Raw genomic sequence first — 26,480 nt, forward strand, 5'->3', positions numbered from 1 at the left:
GAATGCAGCATTCAGAGTTCCGCTCTTTCGAATGGAGACAGTTCACTCTTTCATTGCAGCGGTGACCCTGGGAGAATTTCTAGCCTCTCTAGATCTTACAGAGACCTACTTGGATATCCCTATTTTCCCAGACCACAGAAAGTTTCTCAGATTTCATGTTTTTCAGCTCTACTCTTTAGCCTGGCAACAGTTCCTCGCAGCTTCACCAAAGTGATGGTTGTGGTAGCAGCTTACCTGCCCAAGATGGGACTGCAACAGCATCCCTACCTGGACGATCGGCACTCAGTGGATCAGATGATCTGAGTACTGGAGGACCTGGGTTGGATTGTAAATTACCAAAAGAGCAATTTTGACATCGAATCCCTGAAATATCTGGGGCTGCCAGCCGAGTTTGTCAACTAGTGGCACGCAGATGAAAGCTGTGCACTTAAATATCTTGTCTCTTGGACAAGTCAGATCCGTCAGAGTGGGACTATCTTCAAGTCCTGTGGTCCATGGTGGGTGAGAGCCCCCACATGCGACCTCTACAGAACTGTTATTTTCTCACTGCTCTCGACAGGCAGACGCCTTACAGCAGTCTGTACTTTGGACGCTGGAGGCTCGAGCCAGTATGGATTGATGGCTCCATCCTCAGTCCCTTTCCAAGGGCTTGCATCTGCAGACTACTTCCTGGGTGATTGTATCAACAGATGCCAGTCTCCTGGGCTGGAAAGCCCATTGCAACTATGGTCCAATTCAGGGACATTGGATCCTATCTCAGAAAAAGTGGTCAGTCAACAGGCTAGAACTGCATGCCATTTGGTTGGCTTTGGTGAAATTGCAGAAGACTCTTGAAGGTCAAGTGATCAAAGTCTTTTCCAACAATACTACAGCGGTTGCATATGTCAATCGCCAGGGAGGCACCAAGAGTGCATCTCTATCTGGAAGCCTGCATGTTCTTTCACAGGGTGGAACGTCATCTCCAGGTGCTATGTCAGTGCTTGTCGCGGGTGTGGACAATGTTCAAGCCAATTTCCTCAGCAGACAGATCTTGGATCTGGGTGAGTAGATGCTGTTGACGACAGCATTTCAGGTCATTGTTCAGTGCTGGAGTCGTTCACACGTTAATGACATGGCAATGGCAAAAAACAAGAAACAGACAAATTCTTCAGTCGGAGAGTTAGGCCCAGAAGTGAAGGTCTAGATGCTCTAGTCCAGCTGTGGCCTCAGAGTGTCCTGTTGTATGTCTTCCCTCCTTGGCCCATGATATGCTGAGTCCTTCAATGGATTGCAACTCATCAGGGAAGAATCATGGCATCAAACAGTCCATGACCTCCGGTTGCAGGTGCATCCAGACCTCATTTCGCAGGGTCCAATATGCATGGAAGATCTGGATCACTTTGCTCTTATGGCATGGCTCTTGAACATGAAGCATTAAGAAGTGCAAAGGGTATTCAGAAGTGGTCATTGCCACTCTTCTCAAGTGTTAAGAAGTCGACTACAGTCTCTCCCTATGTTAAATCATGGAAGACTTTACTGTATTGGTACGCCCAAAAAATATGTGGAGTCATTTTTCTGCTCTAGTTTCGGTAGTGTTAGCTTTTCTCCAAGCGGGCCTTGATACAAGGGTGTTTGTTGAGGGGGGTTGTTTGATGATGGTGGAAGGTGGGGCATACCTTCTGCTGCTTTGGGGGGGGTTCTTTGATGTTGGTGGTAGGAGGGAGTGGGCATCTCTTGCTGATCTTCATTTTGAGATCTCTCTTTATTTTTTTATTTGGGGAGAGGGGGGAGGATCTGAGCTATCGAGCCTTACTTTCCTATCAGTTCTCAGGCACTGACCGGAAAGTAAGGCTATGATTGCTCAGATCCTGTTGGAAAAATTTGCCTGCAAATGTAGTACAATGAGGTTAGGGAACCATCCGGTGATGAAAGAGAATTGCCTCATTGTACTTCATTTGCATTGCAAAGTCGGAGACTGCTAAAAAGCTTGGAAAAGACTTTGGTGAGCCATTTTGATAATTGGCCATTAAAATACACGCACACTAAACTGGCTGGAACAGGTTTAGTGAACATCGTTAGGGGCATGGTAAGTTTTGAGAATCTTCCCCAGAGAGTTTAAGGATCTACAACAGTGTCTCTCAAACTTTCTCGAGCCGGGGCACACTAAAGGTAGGGGCCACGGCTTGAGGCACCTAGAAGTGTGCGGATGTCGCCATGATGACATCACACATCACGTCAACGTCCACGCATGTGCAGAGGCCCTCCAGATGGGCCCTGAGACGCTAGTAGAGGGTGCCAGCAGTGAAGAGGGACGGAGAGAATGAGAGGCACTGGCGCCAGCTGATTGCCTACAGCAGTGTTTCTCAACTACTTCAAGTTAAGTACTCCCTAAGTCTAACAAATATCAACTGAGTACCCCAACCAAGCTCTGTCCCAGATACCATCCCCTTTACTACTTGTAATATAATTTTTTCCATTCATTTTTCATATACACACAAAATACACAGCAGATATAAATTCTCAAAACTGACACATTTCAATCACTATATTGAAAATAAAATCATTTTACCTACCGGCAATCCTCTTCAGGCTGCTGTAATTAGCTTTAAATGTGAGACCAGGAAGCCGGAGGATGCTAGAGAGAAAGGGGAAACATGCAGGCCTTCGACAAATCGGGCAGCACTGGCGCTGTACTGTGTAGGGAAGTCAGCTGGCAGGAGCCTCTTTTCCTCCTCAGTGTGCCGCGGCACACTTGGAATCTCAGGAGGCACACTAGTGTTCTTCGGCACACAGTTTGAGATACACTGATCTACAGGACAGCAGCCTAATCCAAAGCTTCCCAAAATGTGGATTGTGTTTCCAAATGTTTGGGATTGCAACATTGGCAGACTGTGCATTGAGATGTCTTCAGCCCATGCCTCCAGGGCTTTTGTGTTTTCTGTGGCTGCAGTAATAGGGTCTCGGCTACAACATGTTTGATCAGTGCTGGCCTAATCCCTCCATTTAAATAGCTGTATTGACATATGGGACGAGATTTTGGAGCCAAAAAAAATGGCCCAAAATTGGGGGTCTCGTCCTATATTTGGGTCATCACCCAATGACCCACCTGACCTCCTCCCGGACTTGTTGCAGGCCTCAACTGGCATGCCGTATGACCTGGTAGGCCGGGACAGGAGGGATCCCTCCCGTCTCCCATCCTGGCCGACAATTAAATTATTTTTTAACACCCCCCCACCCGCAGGTACTTTTTTACGCTGTTTTTAATGCCTGGTGGTCCAGCGCTGTATGGGGCAGGAGCGATCTTTCTGCGCTCCTGCCCCGTGCTGAGCCTCTCCCTCCCTAGATGTCTGCCTTCGATCTCGTGGCGCACCCGACAGGACTGAGCTTTTCGTGCTCGCTGTCCTGCCCTGCGCCACTCTCTGAATGGTTGCTGGCGCGGGGCTGGACAAGAAGTGTGAAAAGCTTGTCCTGTCGGGTATGCTGTTTTCCACGAGATTGGAGGCAGACATCCAGGGAGGGAGAGGCTCAGCACGGAGCAGGAGCATGGAAAGATTGCTCCTGCCCTATATACTGCTGGACCACCAGGGATTAAAAATGGTGAAAAAAAGTAAGTGCGGGGGGGGGGGGGGTGTTAAAAATAATTGTTAGTCAGACCAGAGACTGTCCCGGTCTACCACTAGATCACCAGAGGGGTAGAAAGGTGGGACAGGGTGCAAAGCCTGGCAGGGAGTTTGGGATTGGGTGCAAAGCCTAGCAGGGAGTGAGGGGGGCTGGGTACAGAGCCTGGTAGGGTAGGGAGGGAAGAGGGCTGGGTGCAGAGCCTGGCAGGGAGGGGGGCTAAGTGCAGAGTCTGGCATGGCAATCTAATATTAAGCCCTGTCTTATATTCGAGTCAACTATTTTTCTTCCTTTTGGGGGGGGGAAATGAGGATCTTGACTTATGTTTGGATCGACTTGTATTTGAGTATTTACAGTATATAAGTATCCATCATTCCTTACTTGCTAGGACCTAATATCATGTCAACATTTATTTCTGCATATTAATAGTAACTCCAAGGTAGTATATTACTGTTTTTCTCTTCCACTTGCCTGTGCTACCAGTCATATACACTACTGTTTCAAAAAATGAGTATAAATGTTTGAAGCAGCTGTATCAGTGGATATGGTTTTTACTTGCTTTCATGTTTCACTTGTTTTTATTGAAGAGTATAAAGAGTTTCACTGATTTTCAGGCAACATGGTACTAATTTGCACCTTCTGATTAAAACATTATGAAATTAGTGAGATTATAAAGTAAGAAAATATCAGCTTCTGATGTATCAAATAGTGATATCATAAAGTTATGCAATCTTCCATAACTCAATAGGTTTCATTATTCATTTATCATTGCTTAAGGATCATCGGAGTCTAGTGGAGTAATCCTTCATTGATTTATAGAAGTACTGCTCAAATCGTCATCAATTCTTTTTTACAATATACTTTTCACCTTATTAATATAAATACTTTTTTTATTTTTTACTATTTGCTATTCTCGTTCTTTAAAACTCTTGTTGAGCTGAAATTGTCGGCTGGGGACTTGCTGACATGTTTCACCTCACCGGCTGTATCAAGGCTGTCCCCTAAGCATAAATAAAAAATATCATTACTGCACTCATCTCCAATTTGTTACCACAAAAAACTTGCATATTAAACTTCTTATTTTCTTACCTCATAACATTATATACCACCATCTAGCCTGAACTTTTTTCTAGACAAGATCGCGGCAGCGTTCTGCTGAGCTCATTTATAGGAAATTCCCTGTGACGTCATTTCATTCTTATGTTCTAATTGGGCATAGTTCTGATTCCAAGTACTTCCTGCTCTTTACTATATTATCGCTGTCATGTTACTTTTAATTAAGTATATATTGTATATATGTATATATTGCAAAACTCCCACTATAATATTACACTTCAAATCAAAGTAGTGTTAGCCATGCAATTTCTAAATTTAAACCTTTGGACGTCACTGTCTCTAACGTGAAAATCCATTTTTGTTCTTTATAATTTAGAAGCCTTACACCAGGGGTGTCCAACCTTTTGGCTTCCCTGGGCCTCATTGGCCGAAAAAAAAATGTTTCTGGGGCTGCACAAACGCTGCAGCAAGACAATAAACACCTGGGGGCAGCAGAAGAAAACGCTGCATCGCCCTTGACCGGAGCCGCACAAAATACTTCACGGGGAGGCATGCGGCCCTTGGGCCGCAGGTTGGACACCCTTGCCTTACACAATTTCCTCCCTCCCACCTTTCTCTTCTAACCTGATCTAATATTTGCCATCTAATATCCTTCCAACTGTGTTTTTTCTCACCCCAGTGTTGAACTAAGGGGGCTTGTAGAGCCCCTGTCACTATTCTTGATTTATATTCATTTAATTGAACATGTACTGGCCTACTACTTCTACCTATATAAATAAGATCACAATGGCATTGTATCATATAGATTATATTTTTTACTCTTACAGGTTGTTGATGTTGTTGGTATTGTCCATTATGTCCCTCTATAATGTATTGACACCATTGACAAGATCCACAAATTCTATGTGTATGCACAACATTCTCCCTAGCATTTCTGCTTTTAGCTACTATTTCCCCTATGTTTTTATTTCTTTGGTTTGCAATTGTAGGGAGTATTGTAAATTCTTTCAACAAAGATTGAATTATATGCCAGTGTTTTAAAATCGCAAATTTCATTTGTTGCCCCATTCTATTGAATGGGAGCACACAAACCAATTTTTCTTCTTGTTGGTCGGATCCTACATTCTACAAGAGCAATTTTCTTTGAGCAAATTGCACCATTAAAATAATAATAATATTTTATTTCTTATATACCGCTATATCGTGAAGTTCGAAGCGGTTTACAATAAAGATACATTTGACAGTACATGGGATAGAAACGGTTTACAATAAAGATACATTTAGTCAGTACATGGGATGCAAGTGGTTTACATTAAAGATTCATTTTGTCAGTACATGGGATACAAGTGGGTTACAGTAAAGATATATTTTGTCAGTACATGGGATTAGAGAATGACATGGTGACAAAATTCATCACTGTTACCGTCCCCGCGGATAATCGTGGTAAACAATCTTCATGTCATTCTTTAAGGAGAGAGGGAAGAATCAGAGTATGAATGGCCACAACCACTGACCCTCAAGCTTTGCTTTGAAGAATGCTGGTGTAGAAGGACTGAGGATGAAATAGACACTAAAAAATGACATGGGATTATTCCCCGCGGTTATCCGCGGGGACGGGAACGGTGATGAATTTTGTCACCGTGTCATTCTCTACATGGGATGCAAGTGGGTTACAATACAAGTGGTTTACTATCAAGGTGCATTTTGTCAGTGTAAGGGAAACAGGTGGGTTACCATAAAGATACATTTAGTCAGTACATGGGTTACAATAAAGATACGTTTTGTCAGTACATGGGGTGCAGGTGGGTTACAATAAAGATACATTATGTCAGTACATGAGATTCAAGGTGGAAAGTATAATTAGTTTCGGGCCTTGGAATTAGGGGGCGAGGTGGAAGGGTCATGGCGAGGAAGTAGGCTTTCCATATTGCTAACTTCAGGTATTTCCTATCTAATAGTCTCTGTTGTAAAATCTTTGCTTCTTCCCGATATAACTCCATGGTTGAACATATTCTCTGTACCCTTAAAGATTATCCCACTGGTAAATTTTATCTTAAGGAGTACGGGTAGATATCTTAAGGAGTACGAGTAGGAGCTATGGAATTGTAGCAAGGTGTTCTGTTTGCTGGTTTCTGATAAATTTTTGGCATTGTATTTATTCATTCAATTTTCTATACTGTTGTCCCAGGGGAGCTCAGAATGATTTACATGAATTTATTCAGATACTCAAGCATTTTCCCTGTCTGTCCTGGTGAGCTCACAATCTATCTAATGTAACTGGAGCAATGATTAAATGACTTGTCCAGCGTTACAAGGAGCAGCAGGGGTTTGAACCCACAACCTCAGGGTGCTGAGGCTGTAGCTTTAACCCCTGCACCCCACAAAAGCACACAACTACTTTCTACGTTATTTTTTGTTTTAAAAAAGTTTTTAAAAGTTTTTACTTTGTATCATAAAGGAATGGACAATAGATATTTATTAACATTTATTTACTTTCTATAATCTTTAACATTTTCTTAATTGAATTCTGGGCTTTTTAGGGTTTAATGAAGAAATTCATCCGCTGCTCTACACGTGTTACAGTTGGAACTATTAAAAAATTTTTAAGCTTAAAGCTAAAGCTTCCAAGTACCTATGAGGTAAGTTTTGAGAGAAATAACCTTAATCTCTTTTTCCCTTCAGGAATGTACTTAAAATAACTGAGCTTTTCTTAGTGCACTGTGTACTTTTAGGAACATTGTTTAGTGATATTTGAAATAGCTAATGTACTAATTAATTTGTAATTTATTGAACTAAAGAAGCTGTGATTTATTGTCTGTGAAGGTTTTTGTTTGTTTGTTGCAAAATATGGGCCTGTTTTATGAAGCCTGATAACGCTGGCCAGTGCAGTAAATGCACCAAAGTCCATGGGGATTTAAAGGACTTTGGTGCATTTACCGTGGCAGCATCACTATTCCAGCTTTGTAAAAGGGGTTATTGGATATTACTGAAATTCTATAATTAAAAATTTTCAATAAAATTTCCTGGTGTGAGTTAATATTATTGAGGATAATTCGAAGAAGTGTTTTTTCGCTGATAAAATCTTCCACTGGGAGCTGTCTGTCATCAGGTCCTGAAACCTTGTTTTCCCTTCCTTCCCCTGCCCTAATGCTGCCAGTGGAATACTTGTGGAGATATAGCTCTTTGTTTGATATCATACTGCGACCATGTACAGCATCCCTACACAATTTTGGCAAATTTCAAAATATTTATTTGGCCTTTGAAGCAATGCAGGTTTCTATGTCAGCCATTACAGGTTGGACAATCTTGGCCCCAAGGGGTGCATCATTTCTTGCCAACAAGAAATGATGCACTCCTTGGGGCCACGATTTTGAAGGCAAGGATTGCAAGGTTCCACTCTATATTTTTTTTTACTAAGGGCTCCTTTTACAAAGGTGCGCTAGTGTTTTTAGCGTATGTACCGGATTATTGCGCACTACCTGAAAAACTACCGCCTGCTCAAGAGGAGGCAGTAGCAGCTAGTGTGCGTGGCAATTTAGTGCGTTAACAAGATCCTAACGCACCTATGTAAAAGGAGCCGCAAGTATCTGGACTGGGCTGGTGGGACAATTAGGAAGGTTAAATTAGTTCTTACCTGCTAATTTTCTTTCATTAAGTCCCTGAAGATTAGTTCAGAACTACTTATTTTCAATGTGATTTAAGCGAACAGGAGCCTCATTTCCCACCACCTAAATGGGGATATTCAACAGCACTTAATCGGAGAGTGCCACTGAATATCCCCACAGACTGCCCATCCAAATTCATTGTTTTATTATAAATCAATCAAGTATTAGGGTTATGAAAGCTTTATGATTAACGATACAGAATAGCATCATCAGATAATTGACCGTTACTGCATAATTAATTTTTCCAAAATATTTTTGTCTTTGTTTACTTTCATTATATTATTTATTTAATTCATTTTAATTTTTATATAGACAGACTTGCCGTACTCTTCCTTTTTTATATATTTTGTTGGTATGATGTTTTATATATATATATATGTATATTTATGTGGTTTGTTTTATTGAATCAGAGTTCAACATTATATACTTATATAATGATAACAAACAATACATATAGGTTTTATGACACACAAGTACAATTAACATTTAATTTTAACATTTATATATGTGTTTATTAAACATTCATTTTTTATAGTTTAATTATCATTTTGTATGTGAATACATGTATTTTCAACATTTATTGATTTATTAGTTATTTACTTAGGGCTCCTTTTATGAAGCTGCGTTAGCGGTTTAATGTGCGTAATAGCACGCGCTAAACTGCTGGCTGCGCTAGCCGCTACCGACTCCTCTTGAGCAGGCGGTAGTTTTTCGGCTAGCGCAGGGGATAGCGCGTGATAAAAAGTCGCGTGCGATAAAGCTGCTAACGCGGCTTCGTAAAAGGAGCCCTTAGTGTTGTTGGTTTTATAGATATGTATAGTCACTTCATGTTTCAATAATTTTTTTATGGTTCACCAATTGTTATGAAACAGTATACACATGATTTACTAACTGTTTTTATGTTTTTTGTTTTATTGTTTATATTGTTGTGAATGGGCATTCTTATCATTGTATATGTAATCACTGTATATGTCCATGTTTTTAAACTCCTGAAGTAGGCCCTTTGGGGCCGAAACACAATCGTGTTGTGTCATTTCTAACAATAAAGGAAATTGAACATCGATCAGTCACCTTCGTTGTTGTTATCAGAAAAAGTTATTTTTAAGGGTTTCTGGGGCCAGAGCTAGGATCCCTCTCCTCCAAAACCCCTTTCCCTGAATTTTTTTGACCTTCACTGAAGCCCCCACAGGCTGTTTTTGGCACAAGTTTGCTGGTGGTGGCCATCTTGTGTTTTAAACAATTTTTTTTTTCTAAGCCTCCATCTGCCTGAAAACCCCTCAATTTGGCTCAAAATCAACTGAAATGGACTGCTTATGCTGTTTACTCGTATATCGTGCCAGTTTTGTATTGGATGGTCAGCTGAGGCACGTGAGGGAAAGGTAGGAGCTTTGGGCTTAGCTTCCTCTTGAGTTCTCTAAGGCTGGGAAACTGCAGGAGGTCTGAAAGGTAGGGAGCAAGTCCATCCCACAGACCAACAGCGAAGACGTGAAATACAATTACATGGACGTTATAAAGTCCAAGAGAAGCCAGTCTGAGGTCCTGCAGGGGTCTTTGGGGCCACCTGTGCAAGGATTTACCCTAGAGTTTGTGACTCTCCTGTGGAAAGCTTATTTAATGGGTCCAGGATGCACTGCACTGCCTGGGGGCGCCAGCATCAGACCAGGGAGTGATCCTTCTCCCTAAGGTCTCCCCGCCACAGAGAAAGCCGGCTCCCAGTCTCAGTGACCAAGTGGAACAGGACTGGGAAGATTGGAGTTTAGACTCCATGACTTTAATGTCCCATGGCTCAGCTGCTTTCCTGGAGGATTCTGGTTCCCTGTCAGGGATCGGGAGTCAAGAGGCAATAGTTGCACTCGATCAGGGAGAAGATCCCTCAGTGAGGTGGCTTTTCAAGTTTACCACCGTTCCGCATGTTGTTATGGATGAACTCAGGGAGTTGAAGTTGGAGCCCCTGCATATATCCACCTCACAGTGATGAGCAGTACAAATGCCCAGACCACCTCTATTCCTGCGCATCTGGACTAGAGAGTTGCGCGGGGACAGAAATCCCACCCGTCCCCGCCAAAGTCCCACCCGTCCCCACGAGGAATCCCACCCGTCCCCGTGAGGAATCCCTCCATCCCCACCCGTCCCCGCGAGGAATCCCCGCCCGTCCCCGTGAGGAATCCCCTCCGTCCCCGCCCGTCCCTATAAACTTCAGAAATAGTTATTTCATTTAATTATGCTACTGAATTAAAGGCTCTGGTAGAAACCCATTTACAAATAAGCAAAAAGACTTTATTAATTTGGAAATATTAATTGGGAAGAATACATACTTTGTAAACGGGTTTCTACCAGAGCCTCTTTTGTTTATAAATTTTTATCAACTATATACTATAAAAAATGAATGTTTAATAAACACATATATAAATGTTAAATTAAATGTTAATTGTACTTGTGTGTCATAAATTTCCTTCTTACAGCCTGCAGCACAGAGCCAAACGGAAGGCTGACGTCGGGAAGACTTCCGTTCGGCTCTGTGCTGCAAGCAGAGCAGGTAGGGAGAAAAGCTGCGCGACTTAGTACATCCAGCCCCGCAGGAACCCCGCGACCCTCAGAGGCGTCCCCACGGGATCCCCGCAACCCTAGGGGGCGTCCCCAACAGGATTCCCGCGACCCTAGGGGGCGTCCCCCACGGGATCCCCGTGACCTGAAGGGGGAACCCGTGGGATGCCCGCGGGATTCCCGTCGTCCCTGTTCCCGTGCAGCTCTCTATTCTGGACATCACCTTGCTGGCCACTGAGCAATGGGACTCTCTGGAAGACACTCTAAAGTTGGCTTAAACTATGCCCAAACTGTATCCTAGGACTCCAGAATTTCAGCAACTGTTTAGTCAGCCAAAGGTGGATTCCGCTGTGGCCAAGTAACTAAACATACCTCCATCCCTAGTGAGGGAGGAGTGATGCTAGAGAATGCACAAGATCACAAGGTGGACATGGTCCTTAAGAGACTATTTGAAGCACTAGCTTTGGGGATCAAAGCTGCAGTGGCAGCCTCATTTGTGACATGTGCCTGCCACATCAGGATCAGGCGGAGTTTTGCTGAGAAGGAGGCCTGTCCCCTGCTGGCGCTGGAGGGGTAGATTATGTGGCAGATGCTGTATACGACGTTATGAGCAAGATATAATGCTCTAGATCAGAAAAAGGTTCCAACAATTGGAGACCCGATCTAGACCTGACTCACATAAATGCAGCACTCAAAGTTTCACACTTTCGCATGGAGACATAGTAACATAGTAACATAGTAGATGACGGCAGATAAAGACCCGAATGGTCCATCCAGTCTGCCCAACCTGATTCAATTTAAATTTTTTTTTTTTTTCTTCTTAGCTATTTCTGGGCGAGAATCCAAAGCTTTACCCGGTACTGTGCTTGGGTTCCAACTGCCGAAATCTCTGTTAAGACTTACTCCAGCCCATCTACACCCTCCCAGCCATTGAAGCCCTCCCCTGCCCATCCTCCTCCAAACGGCCATACACAGACACAGACCGTACAAGTCTGCCCAGTAACTGGCCTAGTTCAATCTTTAATATTATTTTCTGATTCTAAATCTTCTGTGTTCATCCCACGCTTCTTTGAACTCAGTCACAGTTTTACTCTCCACCACCTCTCTCGGGAGCGCATTCCAGGCATCCACCACCCTCTCCGTAAAGTAGAATTTCCTAACATTGCCCCTGAATCTACCACCCCTCAACCTCAAATTATGTCCTCTGGTTTTACCATTTTCCTTTCTCTGGAAAAGATTTTGTTCTACGTTAATACCCTTTAAGTATTTGAACGTCTGAATCATATCTCCCCTGTCTCTCCTTTCCTCTAGGGTATACATATTCAGGGCTTCCAGTCTCTCCTCATATGTCTTCTGGTGCAAGCCTCCTATCATTTTCGTCGCCCTCCTCTGGACCGCCTCAAGTCTTCTTACGTCTTTCGCCAGATACGGTCTCCAAAACTGAACACAATACTCCAAGTGGGGCCTCACCAATGACCTGTACAGGGGCATCAACACCTTCTTTCTTCTACTGACTACGCCTCTCTTTATACAGCCCAGAATCCTTCTGGCAGCAGCCACTGCCTTGTCACACTGTTTTTTCGCCTTTAGATCTTCGGACACTATCACCCCGAGGTCCCTCTCCCCGTCCGTGCATATCAGCTTCTCTCCTCCCAGCATATACGGTTCCTTCCTATTATTAATCCCCAAATGCATTACTCTGCATTTCTTTGCATTGAATTTTAGTTGCCAGGCATTAGACCATTCCTCTAACTTTTGCAGATCCTTTTTCATATTTTCCACTCCCTCTTCGGTGTCTACTCTGTTACAAATCTTGGTATCATCTGCAAAAAGGCACACTTTTCCTTCTAACCCTTCAGCAATGTCACTTACATACATATTGAACAGGATTGGCCCCAGCACCGAACCCTGAGGGACTCCACTAGTCACCTTTCCTTCCTTCGAGCGACTTCCATTAACCACCACCCTCTGGCGTCTGTCCGACAGCCAGTTTCTGACCCAGTTCACCACTTTGGGTCCTAACTTTAGCCCTTCAAGTTTGTTCAACAGCCTCCTATGAGGAACTGTATCAAAGGCTTTGCTGAAATCCAAATAAATTACATCTAGCATATGTCCTCGATCCAGCTCTCTGGTCACCCAATCAAAAAATTCAATCAGGTTCGTTTGGCACGATTTACCTTTTGTAAAGCCATGTTGCCTCGGATCCTGTAACCCATTAGATTCAAGGAAATACACTATCCTTTCTTTCAGCAACACTTCCATTATTTTTCCAACAACTGAAGTGAGGCTCACCGGCCTGTAGTTTCCTGCTTCATCCCTGTGACCACTTTTATGACAGTTCGATCTGTCATAGTGGTGGTAACCTTGGGAGAGTTCCTAGCTTCTCTAGATCTGAAAGAGGCCTACTTGCATATTCCTATTTTCCCAGACCACATGAAGTTTCTCAGATTTCTTGTTATGGAAAATCATTATCAATTTTCATCTCTACCCTTTGGCCTAGTGACAGCTCCACACACTTTCACCAAAGTATTGGTGGTTGTAGCAGCTCACCTGCGCAATATGGGACTGCAAGTGTATCCCTACCTGGATGAATGGCTGATCAGGGACCCCTCATTGTCTGAGGGTGTGCGCACAGTGCATCAGGTGATTCGAGCCATGGAGGATCTGGGTTGGATTGCGAATTACCGAAAGAGCAATTTGATGCTGACTCAATCCATGTAGTGCCTGGGAGTCTTGTTCGACATGGCTGCCAGCTGTATCTTGTCTACCAGAAACACACAGACAGAAGCTATGCTCTTAGATTTTTATGTCTCTTGGATGAGTTAGCTCCATCGGCATGGGTCTGTCTTCAAGTTCTGGGGTCCATGGCGGCTACGATAAGACATGGTGCCTTGGGCAAGAGTTCACATGTGGCCTCTCCAGCATGTGTTATTCTCACGCTGGTCTCCACTGATGGACGTATTATAGAAGTGTCTACCCTAGGTGTGGGAGTCTTGGACCAGCATGGAATGGTGGCTCCATCCTCAGTCCCTCTCCAGGAGTTTGCCTCTTCAGATTGCTTCCTGGGTGGTTGTAATGACAGATACCAGTCTCCTAGGTTGGGGAACTTATTGTCACTATCATCCAATTCAGGGGTGTTGGATGCCCTCTCAGAAGAATTGGTTGATCAACAAACTAGAACTGCATGCCATTTGGTTGGCTCTGATGAAATTGTAAAAGTCTCTAGAAGATCAAGCAGTCGGTCTTCTCCAACAATGCTACAGTGGTGGCATATGCCAGTCTCCAGGGAGGCACCGTAAGTGCATCTTTATGTCTGGAAGCCCATATGCTCTTTCACTGGACAGAACGTCATCTCCAGGTGCAATAGTCAGCACATGTTATGGAAATGGATAATGTTCAAGCCATCTTCCTCAGCAGACAGACCTTAGATCTGGGTGAGTGGACACTGTTGATGGCAGCGTTTCAAGCCATTGTTCAGTGCTGGGGCCATCCATGATTCGACCTCATGGCGATGGTGAAGAACAAGAAAGCAGACAGGTTCTTCAGTCGAAGATTCAAGCCCAGAAGCGAGAATCTAGACCAGGGATGTCCAACCTGCGGCCAAAGGGCCGCATGTGACCCCGTGAAGTATTTTGTACGGCCTTGGTCGAGGGCGATGCAGTGTTTTCCTCTTCTGCCTCCGGGTGTTTACCATCTTGCTGGCTCCCTCCTTTGTCTTGCTGCAGCATTTGTGCGGCCCCAAAAAACATTTTTTTCAGCCAATGTGGCCCAGGGAGCCAGAAGGTTGGACACCCCTGATCTAGACGCTCTAGTCCAGCCTTGGTCTCAGGACATCCTGTTGTACATCTTTTCTCCCTGGCCCATGATTGGCCGAATCCTTCAACGGATTTCATTTCATTAGGGAAAGGTTATTCTGGTGGCTCCAGGTTGGCCTTGCAGGCCATGGTACACAAATCAAATGCATCTTCTCACAGGCCACAGCCTCTGGTTGCAGGTGCATCCGGACATTCTTTTGCAGTGTCTGGTATGCATGGAGGATCCAGATTGCTTTGCTCTTACTGCATGGCTCTTGAGTTCGAAGCATTAGAGCACAATGGATTTTCCGATGTGGTATTGCCACTCCTCTGAAGTCGACTACAGTCTCTGCTTATGCTAAATTGTGGAAGATATTCCAGCACTAGTGCGTCCAGGAACGTGTGGAGCCATTTTCAGCTCCAGTTTCTCCATGCAGGCCTTGACAAGAGCTTCACTGTGGCTTTTCTTCAAATCCAAGTCATAAGGTTCTCTTGTTTCAGAGCTGAGGTCCGCAGACCTACACTGGCGTCTTATCCAGACATCACCAAATTTCTAAAAAGTGCTCTTCGCAACAGATCACTGTTCCCTTAACGGGATCTTAACATGGTTCTGCGAGGTCTGACCAAAGCTCTATTTGAGTTGCTGGAAGAAGCATCTCTCTTGGACTTGACGCTAAAGGTGATTTTTCTGGTAGCAGTGTCTTCTGCGAGACAAGTCCAGATTCATTCTTGTAGAGAGCCTTTCCTTAAAATCTCTGAGACTGGGGTCTCCCTATGCACTATTCCTTCTTTTCTGCCGTAGGTAATTTTGGATGCCACTCAGGAAGTATGCTTACATGTCTTACAGCCTACAGGTTCTAAGAAAGAGGACCTAATTTTGAAGAAGCTGGAAATGAAAAGAATGCTTTTTCAGTATCTGGAAGTCACCAATGAATTTACAGTCTCTGACCATCTGTTTGTGCTGACTCATTTGACTAAGTGAGGTGTGCACCTTCTTCCAAGGCCTTGATTTCCAGATGGATCTGTAAAGCCATTTTGTCACCCTGCATTATCTGGGAAACACTCCTCTGTTTCTGTTAAGGTGCATTTGACTAGAAGTATAGCTTTGTCATAGGCAGAGGTTAGGGGAATATCTCCAGCAGAGATTTGTAGAGCTGCGACTTGGTCCACTCTACACACATTTGCAAAGTTTTACAGGGTGGATTTTGCGGCAAGAGAGGACTCTTCCTTACATGTTGCAGGCCGGCGCAGTCAGCCTGCCCTAGATTTCTGGGACTACATTGCTATGTCCCGCTTGTCTATAATGACACACCTATTGCACTGGAAAAATAGGGTATGTCCTTAACTTTTCCAGTAGATAGGTGTGTCATTCTGGACCCCCACCCTGTCCTTTCTGTATCATTCTGTTTATTCTTCTCCTGAAGACTAATGTATAATATGTTTCTAGCATTTACAGGGGTACTACCTGAGCTTCTTTGATGCTTCTGTTGGCTGCTACTTGTTCATTTAGTGTTCAAGTGTTATGTTTGAGCAGAATAGTTGATTTGTTTGGGAAATTTCCCATTTTTGTCCTTATTTCACATAATTTCGATGGAGCTCTTACATGCTTGGGTAATATCTGCAGGTGGTAATAGAGCTCCTGTTGAAATAGAAGGATCACAGAAAAAATCCGGAGTGAATTCCTCCTGATTAGAGAATTACACAGGGACAAATTTTTCCCCGTCCCCATAGGAACTCAATTTTCCCATCCCGTCCCTGTGAGTTTTGTCGCTGTCCCTGCCCCATTCCTGTAAGCTCTGCCTTAACTGCAAAGGCCTCAAACACTTATGATTTTAAAGTATTTGAGGCTTGTGGAGATGAGGAAGGAGCTTGCAGGAATGGCACAGGAACAGGAAAAGAACTCACAGGGATGGGATGGAAAAATGAGTTCCCACAGGAACTGGGAAAAATTTGTCCCTATGTCATTCTCCTGATATAGCTTACGGCCATGGGGAGGTAACCCACTTGTCCAGAATGACACACCTATCTACTGGAAAGATTTTATCAAGGTAGAGACATAATCTCTTTTTCCAGTACAATAGGTAAGACATTCTCGACAAATGGGTAATGTCCCCATGGTCACGTGCCATCTGCAGAAGGAATCCACTCCGGATTTTTGATGTGCATCTGCTCTACTTCACTGGGCTTGTTTGCTCTCTCTACAGTTTTTCCTTTCTGCATGCTGTGACAGGGAGAGTCCTGTCATGCTGGAAGAAACCCTGCAATGCTCTAAAACTATCCCTAAATCTGCTCCTAGAAGCAGACAGGTTAGGGATACTGCCCTGCAGAATTTATCCCCAGTGAAAGGCAGCCCAAAAGTGACCTGATTATACTTGCCTAGTTCTAGTGTAGGACATGCTAAAAGCAAAGAACTACAAGTACCAGCATGCACCAAGCAGGTGATAGCAAAACCCACAAAGGGATTAGCTCCTGCAATCAGCTCTGCTGAGGCCAGGGTTAGTGAGCAGGGAAGCTATCCAGGCTCATTATCAAAGCATCAGAGAACCACAGGTGTTTTGAGAGGTTATCAGCCCCATGCTAGAGAAAAGGGTGTGGTCTTTAGGCTAAGGGGGCAGCCACAAACTTACAACATTGCTGAATCCTTGAGGAGAGGCAGATCTATGCAAGCCCGGATTCAGAAGGCAGAGACCAGCACTTCCCAAAGCAAGCAGGTAGAAAACCTCAAAACTAAAGTCTCTGATCATGCTTCTGAAGGTACTAAATATGATGAGGAAATGCCAGAAGAAATGTTGATAGAGGATATAGAAATGGGGCCTGAGGAATTAGGCATGCTTGAAGGCATGATCACAGAGTAACATTTGTGGGAAGTAGAAAGCTGTGTCTGATAATGTGGTGTTGCCTCATAAAACAAAGTACCAGAACAATTAAGAATTACTGATTCTGACTCAACTAAAAGTAACAGAAGAGATAAGAACTCCATGCTCAGGGTGAGAAGGATAATTACACCCTGAGAATTGCTCCAGAGGCAAGCTGTTTGAAATTGTCTGTTTTTCTTGAATTGTAGTAGTGAATAAGCATGGTGGGCTAACAGGCTGTTTGTTTGTAGCCACATGCGGCCCGCAGGCTGCGTGTTTGAGACCGCTGCTGTAGTGCAATTCCAAAAAAGTCTTTCCTCATACGAGAGGAGTTCCATCCCCTTTACCATCTTGGTCGCTCTTCTTTGAACCTTTTCTAGCTCCACTATAACTTTCTTGAGATGAGACCAGAACTGAACGCAATACTCCAGGTGAGGTAGCACCATGGAGCGATACAGGGGCATTATGACATTCTTAGTTTTGTTAACCATCCCTTTTTTAATAATTCCCAGCATCCTGTTTGCTTTTTTGGCTGCCACCACACATTGGGTGGAAGGTTTCATCGTATTGTCTACAATGATAACCAGATCCTTTTCTTGGGCGCTAACCCACAAGGTGGACCCTTGTATCCAGTAACTGTCTGTTTCTGTCAAGATGCATTCTACCAGGGGTATGAATTCTTCATGGTCCGAAGCTATAGCTGCCTCCCCTGAGGAGATCTGCTGGGTGGCAACGTGGTCCGGTATACACGTTTGCCAAGTTTTACAGAGTGGATATGGCAGTGAGACAGGACTCAGCCTTTGGGTTCTTGGTCTTACGGGCCAATGCAGCAAGCCCGCCCTAGCTTTCTGGAGATTGCTTTTTGTACGTCCCATCTGTCTAGAATGTCTCACCTGTTGCACTGGATAAAGAGATTATGTACTTACCCTGCTAAGCTCTTTTCCAGTAGATAGATGAGACATTCTAGACTTCCACCCTTTCCTTTCTGCACCCGTCTACTATCTCTATCTATTTATATTTCTCCAAGTTGTTTTTTGGATGCCTGTCAGCCCTTGGGGGCTAGGAAGAATACTGTATATTTGTTACTTTTTGCTGCGGGGAATCATTTCTGAGCTCCTTTGAGGCCTTTGTTGGCTGTTTGCAATTGATGTTTGAATGTTTCTAATTGAGCAGAATGATTGTTGCTGAACTTATTTGCACTAGGTGCCTCTACTTCAGTGGCTATCTGTGCTTGGCTACTAACTGTAGAAGGAACCCAGGTAATGAACCCAGGAAAGTAGAGCAGAGGCACAGACAAAAAATCTGGAGTGGATTCCTTCTGCAGATGGCACACGGTCATAGGGACACTACTCCTCGATTCATAGTCATTCACGCGTGGGACTTTGGCACGCCGACATTGCATCACAGAGAAGATCCCAGCGCGCTGCCTAAAAAGTTACTTTTAAAGAGCTCCGTCGCGGGATGCGAATGGCGAAACCCCCCTCCAGTTTACTTCATACTCTTCGCACTACCTTCCATTATAGAGTACTTAACTTTTTCCCTATTTTTCTCTATAATGTGGGGGGTTGCAACCCCCACACACACCCCCAACGGCAGCCCCTGTTGGAGCTCTTTAAAAGTAATTTTTTAGGCAGCGCGCTGGGGTCTTGCAATGTCAGCGCGCCGAAGTCTCATGCGCTTTTGTCTCGTCACCCTACCTCTCTGCCTAAAAAAGTGGTTCTCAACTCAGTCTTCAAGGCATCCAGCCTGTCATGTTTTCAGGATACCCATGATAAATATGCATGTCTTGCCTCCTTGGTATACAAATGTATCTCATGTATTGCATATTCATTGTGGATACCCTGAAAACCTGACTGGCCGAGTGTGCTTCAAGGACTGGCTTAAGAATAACTGGTCTAGAATGTCTTGTCTATTTACTGGAAAAGAGCTTTCCAGGGTAAGTATGTAATCTCTTTTTATATCAGACCAAGTCTCATTTTAGTTCCACATATGTTGTTTTTATCTTTGTTTGTAAAACTAACTTGTGTGTTTTTATTTTTAAAGCTGGATGTACTATGCAACGGTGAAATCATGGGCAAAGATCATACTATGGAATTCATCTATATGACAAGATGGAGACTTAGAAGTGAAACTGTAAATATAAATCTAATTTTATAGTCTTGTTTGCTTACTGTATATTTGTGTAACTATGTAAACTGATTTTTATGTGTACTGTACGTCATTTGTTCATAAAGAAGATTATAAATATTTGAAGTTGATAAATTGAGAGTATACATAAAGTACAGTGCTGATAAAAGATTTATGGATCTCGTAGAACAAGGGTGGGCAATGCTGATCCTTGAGAGCCCCAGGCAGGTTAGGTTTTCTGAATACCAACAATGAATATGTAGGAGATGATGGCAGTGAACAAATTCTTTCTTCTGCATATTCATTATGGATATCCTGAAAACCTGTCCTCCCTGGGACTCTCAAAGATTGCATTTGCCTAGAAAGATCTGTATTTGAGCATAATATATAAATTATTAGATCTCAGGAGTGGACTAACAGACTTCCATCTGACAGATTACCGGTGCTATATCTGTCAAAATATTGGTAAATCAGTTAAAGCAAAAACAGAGTATAGAAATATACAGTCATAAAATCAGGCAAGTGATGCATCCAGGGTATACATTTGGAATAGAAACATAATGGCAGATAAAGGCCAAATGGCCCATCTAGTCTGCCCATCTGCCCATCTCTCTGAGAGATCCCACATGCCTATCATAGGCCCTTTTGAATTCAGATACAGTCTTTGTCTCCACCACCTCTTCCGGGAGACTGTTACACGCATCTACCACCCTTTCTGTAAAAAAGTATTTCCTTAGATTAATCCGGAGCCTATCACCTCTTAATTTCATCCTATGCCCTCTCATTGCAGAGTTTCCTTTCAAGTGAAAGAGACTCGACTCATGCACATTTACATTAAGTAGGTTTTTAAACGTCTCTTAGCATATATCCCCTCATCTCGCCTTTCCTCCAAAGTTTACAGATTCAGATCTTTAAGTCTGTCCCCATATGTCTTTTGATGAAGACCACACACCATTTTAGTAGCCTTCCTCTTGACCGACTCCATCCTTTTTGTATCTTTTTGAAGGTGCAGCCTCCAGAATTGTACACAATATTCTAAAAGCGGTCTCACCAAAGTCTTATACAGGGGCATCAATACCTCCTTTTTCCTACTGGCCATACCTCTCCCTATGCAACCTAGCATCCTTCTAGCTTTTACCATCACATTTTCAACCTGTTTGGCCATCTTAAGATCATCACATACAATCACACCCAAGTCCCGCTCTTCTGTCGTGCACATAAGTTCTTCACCCCCTAAACTCTACCGTCCCCTCTGGTTTTTGCAGCCCAAATGCATCACTTTGCATTTCTTAGCATTAAATTTTAGCTGCCAAATTTCAGATCATTCTTCAAGCTTTTCCAGTTCTTTCTTCATGTTATTCACACCATCCGGCATGTCTACTGTACTGCAGATTTTGGTATCGTCCACAAAGAGGCAAATTTTACCTGACAACCCTTCAACAATATCGTTTATAAAAATGTTAAAAAGAGAACAGGCCCAACAACAGAACCTTGAGGCACACCACTGGTAACATCCCTTTCCTCAGAGCGATCTCCATTGATCACTACCCTCTTGTCACCTTCCACTCAGCAGTTCCTGACCCATTCCGAGGGCACTCATTTTATGTATTAGACGCCCATGTGGAACACTGTCAAAGGTTTTGCTAAAATCTAAATACACCATATCTAGTGCACACCCTCTATCCAATTCTCTGGTCACCCAGACAAAGAAATTGATCAGATTTGTCTGACAAGACCTACCTCTAGTGAATCCATGTTGCCTCCGGTCCTGTAATCCACAGGATTCCAGAAACTTGACCATTCTCTGTCTTAAAAGTGTTTCCATTAATTTGCTTACCACAGAAGTCAAACATACCGACCTGTAATTCCCTACTTCTTCCTTTCTTCCACTTTTGTGGAGAGGGACCACATCCGCCCTTCTCCATTCCTCCGGTACCACTCCTGACTCTAGAGACTCATTGAAAAGGTCAGTCAGCTGAGTTACCAGAACTTCCCTAAGTTCCTTCAGCACCCTCAGATGTACACCATCTGGCCCCAACGCTTTGTCTACCTTAATTTTAGCTAGCTCCTCACAAACATAGCCCTCTGAAAATTGATCAGGGTGTATTACTCCTCCATCTTTATTCTCATTTGTCTTCTGTGGTCCCGCTGTCATGAAAACAGAACAGAAATATTTGTTAAGCAATTTCGGCCTTTTCTTTATCAGCTTCTACATATTTCCTCCCCTTCACCTTTGAGTCTCACAATGCCACTTTTGCACTTCTGCCTATCACTAATATATCTAAAAAATGTTTTGTCTCCCCGTTTTACCATGTCAGCTATTTTTTTTCTTCCATTTGCCTCTTTGCTTTCCTGACTATATGACCAGCCTCTTAACTTTTCCAGATATTTTTGCCTGTTTTCCTCTTTCTGCGATCTTTTGTAGTTTATGAAAGTTAACCTCTTATTCTTTACCTTCTCAGCTACTACTTTTGAGAACCAAAGTGGCCTTCTTTTCCTCTTATTTTTACTTACTTGCCTCATAAAAAGGGACTTTCTAATTCATGACCCTATACAGTGCTGTGTATGACTGGTAGCACTGTAGAAATAGTAGCTGTCGTAGTAGCAAACGATACATGCTGCAGAAAAAGTAATTTTGTGCCTTTAAAAACAGTAATAATAATAACTTTATTTTTCTATACCGCCATAATCTTGCGACTTCTAGGCGGTTCACAGCGAATTACATTGTACAAATAGTGAGGTGTCACTGAGCAGTCAGTGATTACAAATTTAGCAAGAAAAGATATTAATGGGTTGCAGTATAAACTTAACATGTTACATTAAAAGGGGCTGGAGAGCCAGCGAATTACAGAATACGATTGGTGAAGAAGACACTGAACAGTCATTGAAAACAGGATACCGCTAGATGAAGATACATAGTATCAGCCTGAAGAGTGAGAGCTTTTTAAAATGAAAGGGGGCGTTTTTTGACTAGGAATTGAATCTATTGAACAGAGCAGTCTTGATTTCTTTCTGAAAGGTGCTGTAGGTTAACCTGGTTCTGTCCATGAAGTTGCCTAGCCAAGATTGCTGTCTACCAGCTTGAAATTTAAAAGATCTATCCAGAAAGGTTTTATATTTGCAACCTGTGATTTTCGGGTAGGCAAAGAGGTTGTGATTTCTGGTTGTCCTTGTGGGTGTGTAAAGTTCAAAGTGAGGTAATAGATAATTGGGGGCCATTCCCCACACCAGTTTATAGCAAAAGCATGAGAACTTGAATAAGATTCGTGCCTCAATAGGCAACCAGTGTAGAAGTTTGTAGTAGGGACTGATGTGTTCACTTTTCTTTAGTCCATAAATTAAGCGGACAGCCGTATTTTGCACTATCCTTAGTCTACTCACGTTTTTTTTAGGAATACCCACATAAATGATGTTGCAGTAGTCTAGGGTGGATAGAATCAATGATTGTACCAGTAGTCTGAAAGATAGAGGGTCGAAGTATTTTTTGATAGTTTTTAATTTCCAAAGTGTGGAGAAGCACTTTTTTGTCAAACTTAGAAATTTGCTGCTGAAGGTGTTGAAATAATGGGGAGATTTGAGAAAATATTGGGCCTTAAATAAGTCAGAATTGTTTTTGATCCAGGAAAGTCTTAGGTTCCCCTAAGTACTATTAAAGTTTTGTCTCTCAAAATCTTACCCAGTCTGGCAGCCCTCCAAGATTAGTTCTCTTGCTATGAAAGACACAAGGCCTCTGTCTGGTTGATAAGCATTGCCTATTTTTTTTAATGAAGCATGCATTTCTTTACTGTATGATAGTGGTGTCCCATGCTCTATATGTTAAAAGTTCTGCTGCTGGGCCTGAATTTGAGGAAAAGAGCCAGTTTACATAAAACATTGAAGGGATTCTAAAGACGCAAACTATCCAGAAGTAAATTTTCAACCTGGGCAAATTCCTAGATATGTGCATTCAGTACATTAGCATGCTTTAAAAATTTAATATGTACAAAATTAATTTAATATATTTGATAACCTATGAATTAACAAGCATTAAAATTTCTACCACATTCAAATGGAGGTAATATCTATTTTTAAACATTTTTATAAAAAATAAAATTGAAGCAGGTCATTGAAGAGCCAAGATGACAGTGTGTTGAGATGCACATTTTGAGTTCTGCAATAGTTAGCATACTTACTACTAGAGCTCGTGTTCCCCTGCTATTTGGCATAAGAAGGGGGAAAGTTAGGTTTCTTCCTCTTGAGTCTGACCAAACCCCATCAATGCAGCAGATGATAGTGGAAGAATTCAGAGCTCTCTCTTTGGTGGAATGAACTGGTACTTTGGCTGAGTCCAGGGAAAATTCTGAGGACTGAAAGGTGAATGGGGCATTACTAAGCCCTAAGGAGAGTGACTCCTTCCATGAGGGCAATCTTTGGATGTGGTGAAAGTATCCCATAGGGCTGTACAGAAAGAACTTCCTATAGCTATATCTTCCCACTTGGGCAGCATGAAGTGGAAGCAACATCCCAAGTGCATGTGGTGTGAGTTTCCCTGCTGTAGGGGTAGGAACAGACATTGCTAGTTTGGATTGCTTGTGGTTCAGAATTCTGCCTTGTGACATTGGGAGTCACTCTCGGATGCTGTGCAAGAATTGAATTCTTCTTTCCAATCTGTGGTTGGTAAAGTTGTTGATATTTGTTCTGGGGGAGGAGAAACTAAACCAAACCAAAATTTGTACCTGGTGCACATCCCTAGCAAATTGCTTTGAATGTGAAGCAAACAAAATTAATCTTTAACATTTTGTTTTGTTTTAAATTTTTCAACTTTAGGAAACAACGTGAAAATGAAACACGGTAGATCTTAGTAGTGCTGCCCAATTCACCAATTTGAATTGATTCACCAATTCACTTTGGTGAATCGATTCGAAATCAATTTGTTTGAAAAATCGGACCCACCGATTCAGTGAGTCCTGACAATACCTCCGGGCCTCCTAAAGCGGCAGCAGCAACAGCGGAGGGCAGTACTCTGATCAGGCTTCTCCTGGCCTGCCCTTCCGGGGCCTTCCCTCTGCCACGTCGCTGATGATGCGGCAGAGGGAAGCCCTGACGGGCAGGCCGTGAGCAGCCTGTTCACTGCTGCTGCTGCTGCTTTGGGAGGCCTGAAAGTTGAAGTCTCATGGTGGGGGTGGGGGGTCAATCGGGAAGTGCTGCTCAGGGAGATGATAGAATGGAATAGGAAAATTACTTCACAGGGGGATGGGAGGGAGGGATAGAAAGCTGCTGCACAGGGGGGAGAGGAGAAAGGAAGAATTGTTGGATATGGGGTGGAGGAGATGAAGGGAGAGATGCAACAAAGAAGTAGAAAAGGGCGAGAGGGCAAAATCTTGCATATGGTGGATGGGAGGGAGACATGCATGGGAAGAGAGATAAATTTTAGACATAGGTGTAGGGCAGAGAGAGATGGTGCTTGGGGAGAGATAAAGAATTAATGTACATGATAAGGGAGAAATGCTGCATGGAGGAAAATAAAGATGTTTGGCCCAGGACACAAGGCAGAGAGAGAAAGAGAGATGGTAAACAGTGGGAAAGAAACAAAAAAGTTGGATATATCAGTGGAAGGGAAGGTACAGAGATGAAAGATGAATGGTGAGCATGGAGAAAGAAGAAAACATCAAATGGGCAGGAGGCCCTGGTGAGTGCGTTAACAAAAGACAAACAGAAACCAGTGCCTAGGACCAACATGATTTGAAAAATAAAATGACCAGACAACAAAAGGTAGAAAAAATAATTTTATTTTCTGTTTTGTGATTACAATAGGTCAGATTTGAAAAGTGTATCCTGCCAGAGTTGATGTTAGAAAGCTAGCGAGAACTAGGACCTAACAGAAAGGAAAAGTCTTTTTTGTTTTGTTTACACTACAGCAGAGTTTCTCAACCTGCGTTATGTGGATCGCCTGTTGGGGGTGTGCGAGCTGACTGCCGCCACTGCTCACCGCTCGCTCATAGCCCGCCTGCTCCATTTAATTACCCCCGCTGCTTCCGCAACTCCGGGAAGGGAAGGGCCAGGCACTTGCAGCGATTGCACGCCGCCGGCCCACAAACCTTCCACCCGACGTCAATTCTGACGTCAGAGAGAAAGAAGGTCCAGGCCAGCCAATCGCTACTGAGGTGACATTGCATATTTTAAAGTCATTTGACTTGACATCTTTGAAAAAACCCTGAACATAAATGATAATTAACATTTTCTCTGCATACAGTGTGCTTGGTTGGTTTTTTAAAATTATTTTTTATTTTGTGGTTGCCATTATGTATTAATAAGATTATGTTGTGTGTATATGAAAAATGGATGGAAGTAATTGCATTACAATTATTATTATTATGGGGGTGGAGTCAGGGGCGGAGTTTGGTTAGGGGTACTTGGTTGGTATTTGTTAGGCTTAGGTGGTACTTGGCTTGAAAAGGTTGAGAAACATTACACTACAGCACCAGCGTGGGGTTGGAGAGGTCAAAGGGGAGTGGGGTGGGTGAACAGGCTACAAAAATAAACCTGCCAGGCCGTTTGAAAAAACGCCTGATTGGCCCAATTGAAAAGTGAATTGAATTGAAAAATCAATTCAGTTGGCCAAATTGAATCAAAATTTTTTTCCCTGAATCGGGTAGCACTAGATCTTATATGATAGAAATCCAGAAATCTGAAACGCCTGAGAATCCAGACTGCAAGTTCTGCAAAATTTCTCCCTCCTGCTTTCCCCTCTTTGCACAGTCTGGTGCCTCTTCTTCCAGTCCCAGATTTGCTCACTGCTCTCTCACTTCCCCCTCCCCAGCGCAACTCCTGGTGTACAGTACCTTTGCAGGGTAAGGAAGTCT

At 43.2% G+C, this 26,480-nt stretch overlaps 1 protein-coding gene across 2 annotated transcripts in view; it reads left to right on the forward strand.

Annotated features, from left to right (window-relative positions):
• PCGF5 (polycomb group ring finger 5) overlaps positions 1-26,480 on the forward strand; it is a 123,105-nt gene that overhangs the window by 80,842 nt on the left and 15,783 nt on the right. For both annotated transcript variants that reach the window (XR_004539239.1, XM_033942280.1), the window contains exons 6-7: positions 7,194-7,292; positions 19,555-19,644. Coding sequence is in view for 1 of the 2 variants with exons in the window: in XM_033942280.1 (XP_033798171.1) it covers positions 7,194-7,292; positions 19,555-19,644 (189 nt within the window). In the remaining variant the exon portion in view is untranslated. The remainder of the gene's footprint in view (positions 1-7,193; positions 7,293-19,554; positions 19,645-26,480) is intronic.

Source organism: Geotrypetes seraphini, chromosome 4 (genome assembly GCF_902459505.1).
Source record: "Geotrypetes seraphini chromosome 4, aGeoSer1.1, whole genome shotgun sequence".
In the NCBI taxonomy this organism is placed as follows: domain Eukaryota; kingdom Metazoa; phylum Chordata; class Amphibia; order Gymnophiona; family Dermophiidae; genus Geotrypetes; species Geotrypetes seraphini.